General features: G+C 41.3%; 1 protein-coding gene across 16 annotated transcripts in view; it reads left to right on the top strand.

Moving 5' to 3' along the window:
• LOC140191785 (thyroid hormone receptor alpha) overlaps positions 1-15679 on the top strand; it is a 534600-nt gene that overhangs the window by 426317 nt on the left and 92604 nt on the right. For all 16 annotated transcript variants that reach the window (XM_072249536.1, XM_072249528.1, XM_072249531.1 and 13 more), the window contains 2 exons: positions 6806-6906; positions 15035-15182. In XM_072249536.1, the coding sequence (XP_072105637.1) occupies positions 6806-6906; positions 15035-15182 (249 nt within the window). The remainder of the gene's footprint in view (positions 1-6805; positions 6907-15034; positions 15183-15679) is intronic.

Genomic DNA, 15679 nt, shown 5'->3' with positions numbered 1-15679 from the left:
AGAGTTAAATAATTGAAGCAAGCTCACTCATGAAAGATATCAAGCCAGGGAATTGGAATCTGTGAAGCAGAAAGGAATTGTTTAAATTTCATGTTGTCTATTCATATAAGGAGGAATATTAGAATCTTTGGAATTGAACAACAATATACTATAACCTGTGAACCACAGAGTGCATGATGCAATCTGGATTATACACTTGGAGGTGGAAATTCATTTTTGACTGTTTGTGCTCTCCGTGCAATGTTGCACAAAAGCCTGTCGCATTCTGATTTTGAAAGTTGATTTAGCTGAAGTCGATGGAGCCAATATTTGGAATTTAAATGTAATCCACAGATACTGCAACATCACATATTTAACCCTTATCTGTCTATACTTCTCACTGCCTCAGTAAAGCTGCCAGCATAATCAAACACTCCAACCACCCCAAACATTGTCTTTCCTCCCCTCTCCCATCAGTCAGAAGATTCAAAAGTCTGAAAGCACATAACACCAGGCTCAAGGGCAGCTTCTATCCCACTGTTATCAGTCTTTTGAACTGAGCTCTTGTACAATAAGATAGATTCTTGGCCTCACAATCAACCTTATTCTAGTTTAATGCACTGTGTAATGATTTGATGTGTATGAACAGTATGCAAGACAAGCTTTTCACTGTATCACGGTATATGTGACAATAATAAACCAATTCCAAAAGAGAAACAAAACCATGCAACACAGCATGAATTTCTACTGCAGTCTAAAGCTGTTGATAATACATATTGTAGACAGTACAAGGGTGTTGGAGTAGATGTTCATCAGGGTGGTGTTCAAATAAATGATTTACCATGGATGGTGTTGAACTTCTTCAGTGTTGCTTGGAGTTACCCAAATGAGAGGAAGTAGTCCAATACACACCTAATTTGTCATGTAGGTGATGCAGAAAAATACCTCAAGATATCATAACGTAGCATTAAGTTCCTTCTCATTGGCATCCTGTGGAAATTGATGAAGGAGATCCTGGCTATGTTGCTACCGTTGAAAGTCAAGAGGAGCCAATCAGCTGTGCTAATATGCTCCAGACATTGCATTGAATCATCCCAAGGTTTTGTACATAACTTGGTATCTGAAGAAAAGCAAATGACACTGATCTCTGTGCTAATATCAGCATGAAGTCCAGCATTTCACCTTACAATGGAAGAAGTATTATATATGAACTCAGTTGGCCATGTTTCACCAGACTTATATAATCATATAGTACAGAAGATGGCCCTTCAACCTACTGAGTCCATACAGACCCATCAAACACCCAATTGCACCGATACTACTCTGATCACATTTAATTCTCCCCCTCACTGCCTCTCAACCCCTCCCAGATCCCACCACACACTAACACACTAGAGAAATTTTACAGGAGCCAATTAGCCTACCAACCTTTTATTTTTCTGGAAAAAGCTGCAAAGGGTTGCGACTCAGCCAGCTCCATCTTAGGCAATAGTCTCAGCAGCATTGAGGACATCTTCAGAAGGCGGCAACCATCATTAAGGACCCCAATCACCAAGGATATGCCTTCTTCTCATTGCTACCATCAGGGAGGAGGTACAGGAGCCTGAAAGCACACACTCAAAAGTTTCAGGAACAGCTTCTTCCCCTCCACCATCAGATTTTGAAATGAACCAAACCATGAACACTACCGTGCTGTTTTTGTCCTTTTCTGCACTGCTAGTTTAACTAAATGTATATGTATATATTCCTTATTGTAATTTATAGTTTTTTCTATGTTTTACACTGTACTGCTGCCAGAAAACAACAAATTTCACAACATATGTCAATGATAATAAACCTGATTCTGATGCAACATCCATGCTTTTTTGAGATGAGGGCGGAAACAAGAACACCCAGCAGAAACATAGCCACAGGGAAAACATGCAAACTCCGCAGAGACAGCACTGGAAGTCTGAATGGAACCCAGGTGACTGGAAGAGTGAGAGAGCAGCTCTACTAACCTGAGTAGCTCTTGCCCCATTTCTTTGAGTCAAAATGATTGTTCTTAACCATGTTCAGCTACTTCGTGAATGACCTTTATCGTAAGGTCACATGTTAGGTTGATGAGGGGGGATTTACCTAATCCGTTGCTTTAAAGCTACACTCCCTTTGTTTACACAACAAGCTATTTACCAGCTGTTATCTCATGACCAGACTACCCATCTGAATAAAACCCCATTACCGTTCAAGATTTTATTTTGTTCTTCAATTAAAATGTTATTCTTTGTGTAGGTTCCAGTGCGTCATTCTACCCAGGATGCTTGTGATCTTAATACCTTTTAGATTAACATATATCAAGACTATCTGATATGGTAGCATGTTTATCTCTTGCACCTGGTGTTGCTCTTATATTAAAATCCCTGAGGGGAACAAAATATCAGAGATGCAGTAATTAGGTTTCACTGAATTGTAGCTACATTGAAATTTAACCTGCGCCTCAAGATAATGGGAATTACTAATAACTCTCATGAGGGATACTGATCAAGCGACAAGCCTTGCAGCAAATATCTTTTAATGAGGAACGTTGATCTTCGGATCAATTCCCAATCTTATCCAATGATACTGCCTGTAATAATGTGGTGACCACGTTGAAATGTACCACTCAACCTCCACAGCATATTGATTGTTTTATTCACAAGAGATTCTGCGGATGCTGGAAATGAAGGGTAACACTCACTCAAAATGCTGAAGGAACTACTAAGCTGCTGAGTTCCTCCAGCATTTTGTGTGTGTTGATAGATTTATCCATCTTGTTTGCAAACAGCTACATTGCCCTCATTCCAAAGCTGCTTCTGACTCCCAATACACCACCGAAGTCAGAGATACTCCTTCAAAGTTCCTCCATCTTGTTAGGTCTCCAGACAGTCTATAAAGTTCCAGACAGTCTACAAAGTAGACCTTTAATCACCTTTGTGCCTTAAAGAGGATTACTAGCTGGTGGTAGGTTAAATTGGTTTTTATATTATGCATCATTTGAGCAAGCAGGAGAATCAAGAATAGAAGATGCCAACCATGTCCACTTGTATATTAAACACAAGAGATTCTGCAGGTGCTGGAAATCCAGGGCAACACACACACAAAATGCTGGAGGAACTCAGCAGGTCAGACAGCATCTATGGACAGGAATAAACAATCGATGTTTTAGGCTGAGACCCTTCATCAGAAGTGTAAAGGACTGGGAACAATCCAGAATAAGAATGTGTTGGGAGGGAAGGAGTACAAGTAGACAGGTGATCAGTGAAACCAGGTGAGGGGAAAGGTAGGTGGGTGGGTGGGAGAGAGGCAAGCCAATACCATGATGAAGACACACTCAGATTGGAGATACATCACCTCATATTCCATCTGGGTGAAACCTGACAGAATGACCATCAGTTTTTCTAACTTCCTGTAATTTCCCTCCCCCTTCCTCCTTCTCTATTTTCCATTCCCCATTCTGGCTCCCTTCGTTCTCCTTCTCACCAGCCCATCATTTCCCTCTGGTGTCCTTCCTCCTGCCCTTTCTCGTATGGAACACTCTCCTCTCCAATCAGATTCTTTCTTCTTCAGCCCTTTACCTCTTCCACCTATCACCTCCCAGCTTCTTACTTCCTCCCTGCTCCCCCCACCACCACCCACCTTCTCCCTCTCCTGGTCTCACCTATAAAACTCACAGCTTGAAGTGTATTTGAAATGAATTAGTTTGCAATACATGTTGGTATAACAAGAGGAGACACAAGTGACTGTTGATGCTGGAATCTAGAGCAACAATCAAGATGCTGGAGGAACTCGATGGGTCAGGCAGCATCTATGGAGGGAATTGGACAGTTGACAGTTCAGGTCGAGGCCTTTCATCTGGACTGAATGATAAAGGGGAGGTAGCCAGTGTAAGGAGATGAGGGGAAGAGGTGAGGCAAGGGAAGGCACAGCTGTGTAGTGGTTAGTGCAATTGCTCTACGGCGCCAGTGATCGAGGTTCAATTCCCGCCGCAGTCTGTAAAGAGTTTGTACATTCTCCCGTGACTTTGTCGGTTTCCTCTGGCTGCTCCAGTTTCCTCCCACATTCCAAAATATACGGGTTAGTAAGTTGTGGGCATGCTATGTTGGCGACACTTGTGGGTTTGCCACCAGCACGTCCTCGGACTGTGTTGATCGTTGACACATACGGTGCATTTCACTGTATGTTTCGATGTACATGTGACAAATAAAGCAAAGCTTTAAAGGAACTGGCAAGCGGTAGGTAGATCCAGGTGATGAGAAGTGATAAGCTGAAGGAGGAAGTGAGAATGGAACTGGTGATAAGAGATTGGGAGATGACAGGTGGAGGCAACAAAAGGCTGCAGATGGCGGAATCTGATAGGAGAGGAGAGTGAACCATAGAACCATATAGGGGAACAGTGGGGGGGGTGAGGGGGACTATGTGAATGATGAGCAGATGTACCTTGAAACACATATCCATCACAACAAGCCATTTAATGGCTGAAAATAATGGGCAGGTGTGTCTTGATATTGAAAGAATGTATAACGGGTAAAAGTGATACCAAGGTCCTTTCACACTTTCCCATTTATATTATTGTTACACCATTGCTACCATGACAGATGGCAAAACCTTAGTGACTGTTATGTCAATGAATATGAAATCAAAAAATAAGGGAATCTGATGGCCAGTTAGTCAACTTCCACAATGAACGATGAGTAATTAATATCTTGGGCCCTAATACATTGGCTAACAGTTCCAAAGGCATCAATCTTCCTTGTTTGCTGTGCTGAAAGTTCACTGATATTTCTGGCACATTCTCTTTTCCCTCAAGCTTCAGACTTCATCAGGTTGGATCTTAATTCCTTCAGTGAGGAATTCCTGGCAGAATGGAGCCTTTTTAAATGGACATTCTTTTGGGCTTTTGATTGCTATTTGAATGGAACCTTAATTAGATTGCTGGTCTCCAAAGTTCACTCAGATACCAATGGAGGCACTTTGGGTTCTTGGTCATTTGTTTAATGAGCCTTGTAGTTCTGGTTGACATGAGATAGAAACCACTTCAATTAATAACAGTCCCTTTGAAGTGCCGTTTATCTTTGCAAGTGTTTCTGATGGAAGTCCATGAACCTGATGTCAGGTCATTTTAATTGTGTCTCCATTGGGTTCACTGAAACCTCACACCCTTTGAAAGCATAAGAATTATTCGAGGAGCAATTACTGCACAGGTTAAACTGATTGAACTCGCCCTTCTCTTATTTTTTTTCCCAGGCAGGCAGACAAGCATTGCTGGAATGAGTATAGCTTTAGGCAGATCAATGCTGAGCACAACAAAGGAGTCTGCTTGGATGGCACTTCCACTCTTAACCAATTTGCATACCACAGCTGCAATGTATATTCAAGGATGCCACTGCAATATTCTGTTTACAATTTATATCAATGGAATCATATGTAATACAGCATTCCTGATATGACGCAGTCCCAATAAAGGGTCTGGGCCCAAAATGTCGACTCTGTATTCCTCTCCATAGGTGCTGCCTGATCTGCTGAGTTCCTCCAGCATTTTGTGTGCGTGTGTGTGTGTGTGTGTGTGTGTGTGTGTGTGTGTGTTGCTCTGTATTTCCAGCATCTGCAGAATCTCTTGTGCTGATAATATCTCTAAGTTGGCTGATGACACAAGGCTGGATTATGAGTTGTGAGGAGGATGCACAGAGGCTGCTGTGGCTATTTAGACATTGAGTGAGTGACAAGTGCGTGCCAAATGAAGCAAAATGTGCATCAAGGGATATGCAACAAGCCTGTGGATATGAACAATGGGTCAAATAATCTACTTCAGCACTTGTTTTTTATGTTGTTTCTATACTTCTAACATCTTGCCAGCTCCATAGTTTCATTGCCAGTTCCTCGCAAACCCATGGTCTGTACCATCTGGATGAACAAGGGCAGCTAACACATGGGAAAGCCACAGAGTTCCCTTTGAGGCACACACTTCCCCAAGTTCAACTTTACAACATTGTTTCTTCATTGTCACAGGGTCAAAATGGACAGACTGGACAGACTCAAAGACAGCTTCTGTCCTGCTGTTATCAGATGCTTTAACAGACTTTTCATATGCTAAAAGATGAACGATAGCTAGTAAATTATTTGCATATCTATTTCTTGTGCTGGCCCACCTCTGATCTTCTATAAGTCTACTAACACCTGGCATAAAATTCAGAGACAAGCTCCAGTTTTATCCCTTACTCTGCTGATCACTTACTCCTGCCTCAACTGATCAGTCACTGAAAACCTCTTACACATTGTGATAGTTTAACTCCCAACTATTCAACAAACCTGGCATATGGTGTGGGCTTCAGTGCAAACTTACATCTCTGTGAGGTAGGGAAACTTGTCTATGGTCCAGGCCATTCAATGTCAGCTATGGCCATACTCCCGCCCAGACATTCAGTTGCAGTGGATCTGAAAATGTGAAGATGAGTAGATCAGCTAATGACGAGTGCATGAGAAAATATCCAGTTTGTAATTCTCAAATGTTATCTTGGGACTGCTTAAAATCATCTATCTACGTTAACTTCTGTTTTTTAGTTTATGTCCAATTGCCAGCTTAAGTTTGGGCTTTTTGCACACAGAGCCAATTGTGTTAAGCACAAAAGTCCAATGGAGGGTGCTATATACAGTATATTCTCCTCCTGTATTCGAAATGGCTAACCCTTTACTTTTCAACTCACCCCTATTTCCAAGCTGTCCATTGAAAGGTAACAGCCATGCAGTGTCCACCTCTTCAATTTCGTACTGTGGCTCTGAGTTCTGATTCTTTGTGTTTTTTTCCTTTCAGGGTACATTCCCAGTTATCTGGAGAAGGATGAGCCCTGTGTGGTCTGTGGTGATAAGGCGACCGGATACCATTACCGCTGCATCACATGCGAAGGCTGTAAGGTGAGAAATATAATGTGGTTTACAACATTGTGAATACTTGTGAATACAACATTGTGAAGACGAATATTTTCCTCAAACTCGTTTCTTTCCCACTGTGTCATGATGGAAGACCTTCTCCCCCCACCCCCTACCCCATTGGACAGAAGATACTGAAGTCTGATAGCACAGACCACAGGCTCACAGACAGCTTCTACCTCACTGTTATTAAAATGTCTTTAGTAAAGATGAACTCTTGATCTCAAAATTTACCTCATAATGATCTTGCACCTCATTGTCTACATGCACTGCACTCTCTCTGTAGTTGTTAATACTTTATTCTGCATTGTTATTGTTTTACCTTGTACTTCCTCAGTGCACTGTACAATGGTCTGATGTATATGAACTGTATGCAAGACAAGCCATTCACTGTAACTCAATACATGTGAACATAAACCAATTCCAATTCAAATTTTCCTTTCCCTTGGCTACAAAGTTTTGGGTGTTTCCTCGCCTATGTAGTTCAGTGATATAGAACATAGAACAGTACAACACAGAACAGGCCCTTCGGCCTAGGATGTTATGTCAACCTTCCAACCTACTTCAAAATCGATCTAACCCTTCTCTTCCACAAAGCCATCAATTTGTCTTTCATCCATATCCCTATCTAGAGTCTCTTAAATGCTTCTGATGTATCTGTCTCTACCACTACCCCTGGCAATGCATTCCACACACCAACCAGTCTCTGTGTTTAAAAAAAAAACACCTCTGTCTTCCCACCCCCTCCCCCCCAGTAATGCTCACTCCCATTGGTGATGGCTTATACTGAAAATGCATTCCCAGAGAAGGCAGATTTGGTGTCAAAAGTAAGTGAGTGTCCTTCACCCAGGAATTGCTAGAACAGATTTCACCCTTGGGGGTGTCACATTTACATCTATCTTCAACATATTAATATGTGCTTTATACTCATTCATGAGATGTAACCTATGCATGCCACCTTAGCTCAACAGAGGATCACTTTTAGTAATAGACTAAGACAACTGCGCTATTCCAAAGAGCGTGATATGAGGTCATTCTTACCCTTGGCCATCAGGCTCTATAATGAGTCAACCTATAGCCAGGGAAGTGATGGCTCCCTCCTGTTAGTCTTTTAGAGGTAACTTTTTTTTTATTCTTTCTTACTTCTCTTCTAATATTTGTACATTAGTGTATCTGTTCACCTGTAATGCTACTGTGACACTGTAATTTTCTTTGGGATCAATAAGGTATCTATCTATCTACCTGTAGTGTTAGGAAGGCCAGCATTTTATGGCCCAGCTCTCGTCAATTTACATGGCTTGCTAGATTATCTCGAGAGTATTTGAGAGTCAGAGGCATTGACCTAGACCAAAAATCACATACATAAACAAGTCAGGGTAAAGACGGTAAATACCCTTCCCTAACAACTGTGTATTTCTATAGAAAAGCAAAAACCTGCAGAGGAAGAGAGCTTAAAATAAAAGCAGGTAAGACCAGACATATGGTCTTACCTGCTTTTATTTTAAGCTCTCTTCCTCTGCAGGTTTTTGCTTTTCTATAGAAATACACAGTTGTTAGGGAAGGGTATTTACCGTCTTTACCCTTATGGCTGATCCTGAATCGCACTCAATGCTGGAAGTATTCAGCAGATATTGCAACATCTGTGGAGAAAGAAATAGAACTAGCATTTCAAGTCACATATACCATTCATTGGAATGTTAATCATCAGAACCTTTCACCAGTTCTAATTAAAGGTCATCAACCTAAAGCATAATATTGCATCTCTCTCCACAGACGCTGCCAGACCTGCTGAGTATTGTCAGTTTTTAACCATTCATATTGCAGCCTTGCAGAATCCAACATTACAGAATTCCCTCAATGTTACCCCAGATATTCAGCCTAGATTTTTAGTGTTATGTCAGTAGAGATACACCAAAACCCATATAGCCATCAGAATCAGGAGGGAGGTAGAAAGCCCTTCTTTCCAATCAAGGTTCCAAACTCAGTAGTTCATTTGTGGCTTTTCTAATGGGAAAACAAAATGCTATCATGTTAGTCAAGGTTTGTCAATAAGGGCCTTGCAGCAGATATTTGTTCACACTTTCAGTGTTTTTGCAAGTCGAAAACATTGTATAATTAATTAGACATGCAGCATTCAACAAGTTGTCAAGAAACTTGACTAAAAGTTTACAGTGAAGCAGCTGCTAAGCCCAACACTTGCCAGAAAGTTGGATCACATTGGTCTTTTACTGAATTAAGTTCCCACAGTAGCCACGGTCCAGGATTGGACTAGGTAACAGGTTGACCAGTGTCATGTTTTTGAATGATCACCATTCAATTGAGTTCTCTGCTTACAGAAGCCAATAATGTGGATTTTAACATACTGGTCTGTATCAATTATTCCCAGGCGCCAACATCAGAAACCAGGAGCTAACTGGCAATTTTTGAAAAATGATATACCCATGCAGTTTATCCATTTCCATTTCAAAAGATCTGAAAGGCTATTTCCAAAGTATAGATTCAATTACAAGACAAAGCAAGACAAGATTGTTTAATGTCACTTCCACTGCACGAGTGTAAAGGAGAACAAAATAATTGTTACCTGGATCTGATGCAGCACAAAAAACACAATACGATAGAGAACACAATAATAATGAAAAATCCACGATAAATATAAATACATAAAATAGCTTATATACTGAGATTGATTGTATGTCCATAAAGTGTTGCTAGGCACAGGAGTGTCTGTACATAAGGAGATTGACAAGAACTGATAAAGTAGTGGTGGTTAAGGGTGTGCTAGGGTGGGTTAGTGGGTGGACGTGTTGATCAGCCTTACTGCTTGGGGAAAGTAACTGCCTTTGAGTCTGGTGGTCCTGGCATGGATGCGAAATAGCCTCCTCCCTGATGGGAGTGGAACAAACAGTCCGTGTCAAGGTGGATGGGATCCTTTATGATACTCTTGGTCCTGTTCTGTATATATGACATCCAGATGAGATCTGTTGCATATAATCTATTCTCCTTGAATAAATTAAGAGATTTTTACAGGAAGTGAGTTCAGTTTTATTGAATGTACTGTATTAGTTCCCCTGACTGGTCTGAGGAGAGATTTGGAGTCTAGTACTGCCAGCAGACTAAACACCCAAATTTAAGTATTACAGTTCTGGTTGCCCTGCTCTAGGAATGATGTCATTAAATTGGAGAGGGCACAGAAAAGATTTAGGTGGATTTTACTGGAACTGGAGTGCATGGGTTATATTGGGAAGCTGGATAGGGGAACTTTTCCCCTGGAGCAAAGGAAGATAGGGAGTGACCTAATAGAGGTCTGTAAATTCACAAGGGGCATAGGTAAGGCCCAGTCTTTTCACAGAGTAGGAAAGCTTAAAAGTAAAGGGCATACATATACTTAACATGAGAGGGGTAAGATTTAAAAAGGGCCCCCAAACAACTTTTTTTCCACATGCAGAGTGGTGCCTATATGGAATGAGCTGTCAGAGGAAGTGCTAGAGACAGGAACATGGATAGGAAAGGTTCAGAGGGATATGGGCCAAATGCAAGCAAATAAAAATTAAGATAAAGAGTAACACACACACACACACACACACACACAGTGCTGGAGGAACTCAGTAGGTCAGGCAGCATCTCGGGAAATGAATAAACAGTTGACATTTCCGGCCAAGACCCTTCATCAGGACTGATACTGATGAAGGGTCTCGGCCCAAAACGTCGACTGTTTGTTCCCTCTGTAGATGCTGCCCTGACCTATTGAGTTCCTTCAGCATTTTGTGTGTGTTACTCTGGATTTCCAACATCTACAGAACCTCTTGGTGCTTAAGACAAAGATTAGTGTTTTTTTGTCACGTGTACAGTGCTTCTAAACATACAGTGTAATGCATTGTTTGTGTAAAATCAAATCAACAAGGATTGAACTGGGTAACTCACAAATGTCACCACGCTTCCAGCACCAACATAGTATGCCCACAGCTCACTAATGCTAACTGGTACATCTTTGAAATGTAGGAGGAAACCGGAGCGCCCAGGGGAAACCCACGCTCTCACGGGGAGGATGTTCAAACTTGTTGCGGAGAGCAATGGGAATCGAACTCCATTCTTACAGCTGGCTGCTGTGAAGCACTGCACTAACCACGAGGCTACTGTGCTGCCCAGTTAGATGACTTGGTCATTATGGAATTGTAGAGCCAAAGGGCCTGTTTCCATGCTGTATATCTCTATGACCTAAAATAAAAGGGTAACTGGAAATGGTGAAAGTCTGGAGTTCAGTTGCACTGGTGCCAAACTAATAATCTCACAAAAGATCCCAAAATCCTCTTTTTCAAGAGTTCTTGAGAAATTTATGCACTCTTGGAATGCCATATGAAATGTTAAATTGAGGCCCCTTTCTCTTTCTCAGGAGACATAAAAGATCGAGTGGCATTATTTCAAAAAACAGCAACATAGTTCTGCCTGCTGTTCAGCCAGTATTTATCCCAGACTTCATATTACCAAACATCAGATGATATGACCTTTATTGTATTGCTTTTGGTAGGAGGTTGGCTAAGTTACCTACATTACAACAGTGAACACTTTTCAAAAACACTGTTAATCGCTTTGGAATGTCCTAAAAGAACACAAAAGACTCCATATAAATATAAATCTTCCCAGTTTTTTTGGAACCTAGCTGATAAGTGGAACAGGCCCAAGTGCTGAATGACTATTCAAAGACTATGTTCAGTCTCTGATCTGAGCAAAAGCATCAGCAGAAACATTGGAATAAGCCTATCTTATTTTGCTTTGTAATGTCTGGCATCTGTGCATCTCACAGACTCTACACAAACAGCAGTGAAGCACTTGAAACTTAGAGGAAAGTAGTGGCTACTTGAAGAGATGAACAACTTACCACCTGAAGTTACTTTGAATGTTAGGTCATAGATGGATAGGTACTTTATCGATTCCAAAGGAAATTACTCTGTCACAGTAGCATTACAAGTGCACAGATATACAAATATTAGAAGAGAAGTAAGAAAGAATAAAAAATAAGTTACCTCAAACAGTCTAACAGGAGAGAGTCATCACTTCCCCAGCTATAGGTTGACTCATTAGAGAGCCTAATGGTCGAAGGTAAGAATGACATCATGTAACGCTCTTTGGAGCAGTGCAGTTGTCTTAGACTATTAGTAAAAGTGCTCCTCTGTTCAGCCAAGATGGCATGCAGAGGGTGAGAAACATTGTCCAGAATTGCCAGGATTTTCTGCAGTGTCCTTTGTTCTATCACAGCCTCCAGCGTGTCCATTTTGACTCCTATAACAGAGCCAGCCTTTCTAATCAGTTTATTGAGCCTGTTGGCATCACCTGTGTTGATGCCATTGCCCCAGCACACCACAGCATAGAAGATTGTACTGGTGACGACAGACTGGTAGAACATGTGAAGGAGAGGCCTGTTTACTCCAAAGAACCTCAGTCTCCTCAGGAAGTAGAGGTGACTCTGGCCCTTCTTGTACACGGCCTCTGTATTGATGCTTCACTCAAGTCTGTCATCCAGGTGCATCCCCAGGTACTTGTAGGTCCTCATCACATCCACATCCTCACCATCAATAGTAATAGGGAGCAGTGCGGGGTTAATCTTCCTAAAGTCCATCACTATCTCCTTTGATTTACTGTTGAGCTGCAGGCAATTCAGCTTGCACCATTTGACAAAGTCCTCCACCAGGGCTCTGTATTCATCCTCCCATCCTCCCTTTATACACCCAACGATTGCCAAGTCATCAGAGAATTTCTGCAGATGACATGACTCATTGTTGTATCTAAAGTCTGAGGTATGCAGTGTAAACAGGAAGGGAGCCAATACAGTCCCCTGTGGGGCCCCAGTGCTGCTTATAGCCATGTCTGACACACAGCTCTGAAGCCGCACAAACTGTGGTCTGCCAGTCAGGTACTCCATTATCCAGGACTCAATGGAAGTGCCAACCTGCATTGAATGGAGCTTTTTTCCAGCAATGAGGGCTGTATGGTATTGAAGGCACTTGAGAAATCAAAAAACATGGTCCTCACAGTGCTGTCCTGTTTATCAAGATGGGTAGCTCCATCTATTCTCCTCAGTCCTTTATCTCTTCAGACACTTTCTTAACAAAAGTCATTGAATCATTCAGACTTTCTCTACTCTACAAATGGAAAGTTGGCTACAACTTAACAAAAGTTTATGTAATAACATTGGAGAGATCATAATAAAAGTCACAGCACAAATTAATGACAGAATGAACAGTAAAGCCAAAATGTGTACTAGAATTTAAGTTACAAGTTCAATCATCCTTACTGATGAATCTTTACAATGACACCCCAAGAAACATACAACCTGATGTTAATTGCTGATTAATTTCCACAGATAGTCTCAAATGATTGCTTAATTTTTTGAACATCACAAGAAATCATACAAATTGAATAATTAAAATAAAAAGTAATTAACTTAATGGCATCTCCAAAAAACAACGTGAGGAATTTGAAATGAAAATTTAAATTAGAGGAGCAGCTTGTGGCTTATGTTAGAACCTAGATGTGTCCTGGACAATGAAGATAAAGAGGATATTTTATGAGGTCAGATGGTATAAATTGCATCCAAGTCATGAAGAGTTTAGAGAAATGATTAGAACATAAGTGATTGTGAGCTGGCTTGGAAAAGTAGATACTCTAGGGATTCTTTCCACAGGTGGTAGAACCCCTCCTACTAAGGCCATTCTCTCTTCTCCCCTTTCCTTTCCACAATCACACCCTTTCCATAAGACCATAAGACATAGGAGTAGAATTAGGCCATTTGACCCATCGAGTCTGCTCTGCCATTTAATCATGGCTGATCCTTTTTTTTTATCTCCTCAGCCCCATTTCCCGGTAACCTTTGACGCCATGTCCAATCAAGAACCGATCAAGTTCTGCCTTAAATACACCCAACAACCTGGCCTCCACAGCTGCCTGTAGTAATAAATTCCACAAATTCACTACCCTCTGGCTAAAGAAGTTTCTCCACATCTCTGTTTTAAATGGACTCCCCTCCATCCTGAGGCTATGCCCTCTTGTCCTAGACTCCCCCACCATGAGAAACATCCTTTCCACATCGACTCTGTCTAGGCCTTTCAACATTCGAAAGATTTCAATTAGATCCCCCCTTACCCTTGTAAATTCCAGCAAGTACAGACCTAGAGCTATCAAGCATTCTTCATATGATAACCCTTTCATTCCCAGAATCATCCTCGTGAACCTCCTCTGAAGCCTCTCCAATGCCAACACATCTTTTCTTAGATGAGGAGCCCAGAACTGTCCACAATACTCAACACTGTCCACAACATTGCATTTCATTTGCTACTTTCTTGCCCATTCTCCTAATTTGTCTAAGTCCTGCTGCAGCCTACCTGTTTCCTCAACACTACCTGCCCCTCCACCAATCTTTGTACTATCTGCAAACTTGGCAACAAAGCCATCTATTCCATCATTTAAATTATTTATATACAGCATAAGAAGAAGTGGTCCCAACACCAACCCCTGCAGAACACCACTAGTCACTGGCAGCCAACCAGAAAAGGATCCTTTTATTCCCACTCGCTGCCTCCTACCAATCAGCCAATGCTCTAACCATGTTAGTAACTTTCCTGTAATACCATGAGCTCTTAACTTGGTAATCAGCCTCATGTGTGGCACCTTGTCAAAGGCCTTCTGAAAGTCCAAATATACAACATCCGCTGCATCCCCTTTATCTATCCTATGTGTAATCTCCTCAAAGAATTCCAACAGGTTCATCAGGCAAGATTTTCCCTTAAGGAAACCATGCTGACTTTGTCCTATCTTGTCCTGTGTCTCCAAGTACTCCATAACCTCATCCTTAACAATTGACCCCAACATCTTCCCAACCACTGAGTTCAGGCTAACTGGTCTATAACTTCCTTTCTGCTGCTTTCTTCCTTTCTTAAAGAGTGGGCTGACAAAGTCCAAAGATTTTTGAAAAATCATTACTAATGTCTCCACAATCTCTACCATTACCTTTTTCAGAACCATAGGGTGCAGTTCCCTGCTTCCTTCCACCTAGAGTTCTGCTACTGAGGCTTACGGTTACGTGTTTCCCCTTCCTTAAAATTTTCTGTTCTATTTTTAGGGTTTCTTCCGGAGGACAATCCAGAAAAACTTACACCCTGCTTATTCCTGTAAATACGATGGCTGTTGTGTGGTTGACAAGATCACCAGAAACCAGTGCCAACTCTGCCGATTCAAGAAATGCACCGCTGTTGGCATGGCAATGGACTGTAAGTGCCTCAGATATTATATCTCTACCTTTCCATGTTACTGAAACTTAAATCTTGAATCGGTGAATAGAATATCATACCACCTTTAATATGAAATCTCTCATTCATCTCTTTTTGCTTAGTTGAAAACAAATAGATTGGATATATTTAAGGGGAAGTTTGAAGATATGAGGGAGAATGGACTGGAAGGTTACATTGCTTGGTTAGGTGAAAAAGAGCAAGTAGACTCTAATGTTTAGAATTTCCTTGCAATGTAGAAGGAGACCATTTGGCCTATCTGAAATTGACTTCATTGAAATGCACAGTCTCCAGTTATTACTCATTTTTTTGCTGGAAGCACAAAACTCTGTACACAAGGAACTGGAATTATAACAACTCATTTTCTGGGGCTAAATAGCTTTTGTAGCATGCTCAGAATCAGAATCAGGTTTAATATCATAGGCATATGTCATGAAATTTGTTGTTTTGGCAACAGGAGTACAATGCAGTACATAATA

The sequence above is a fragment of the Mobula birostris genome, chromosome X, assembly GCF_030028105.1.
Source record: "Mobula birostris isolate sMobBir1 chromosome X, sMobBir1.hap1, whole genome shotgun sequence".
In the NCBI taxonomy this organism is placed as follows: Eukaryota; Metazoa; Chordata; class Chondrichthyes; order Myliobatiformes; family Myliobatidae; genus Mobula; species Mobula birostris.
This window is presented reverse-complemented; position numbering and strand designations above follow the sequence as displayed.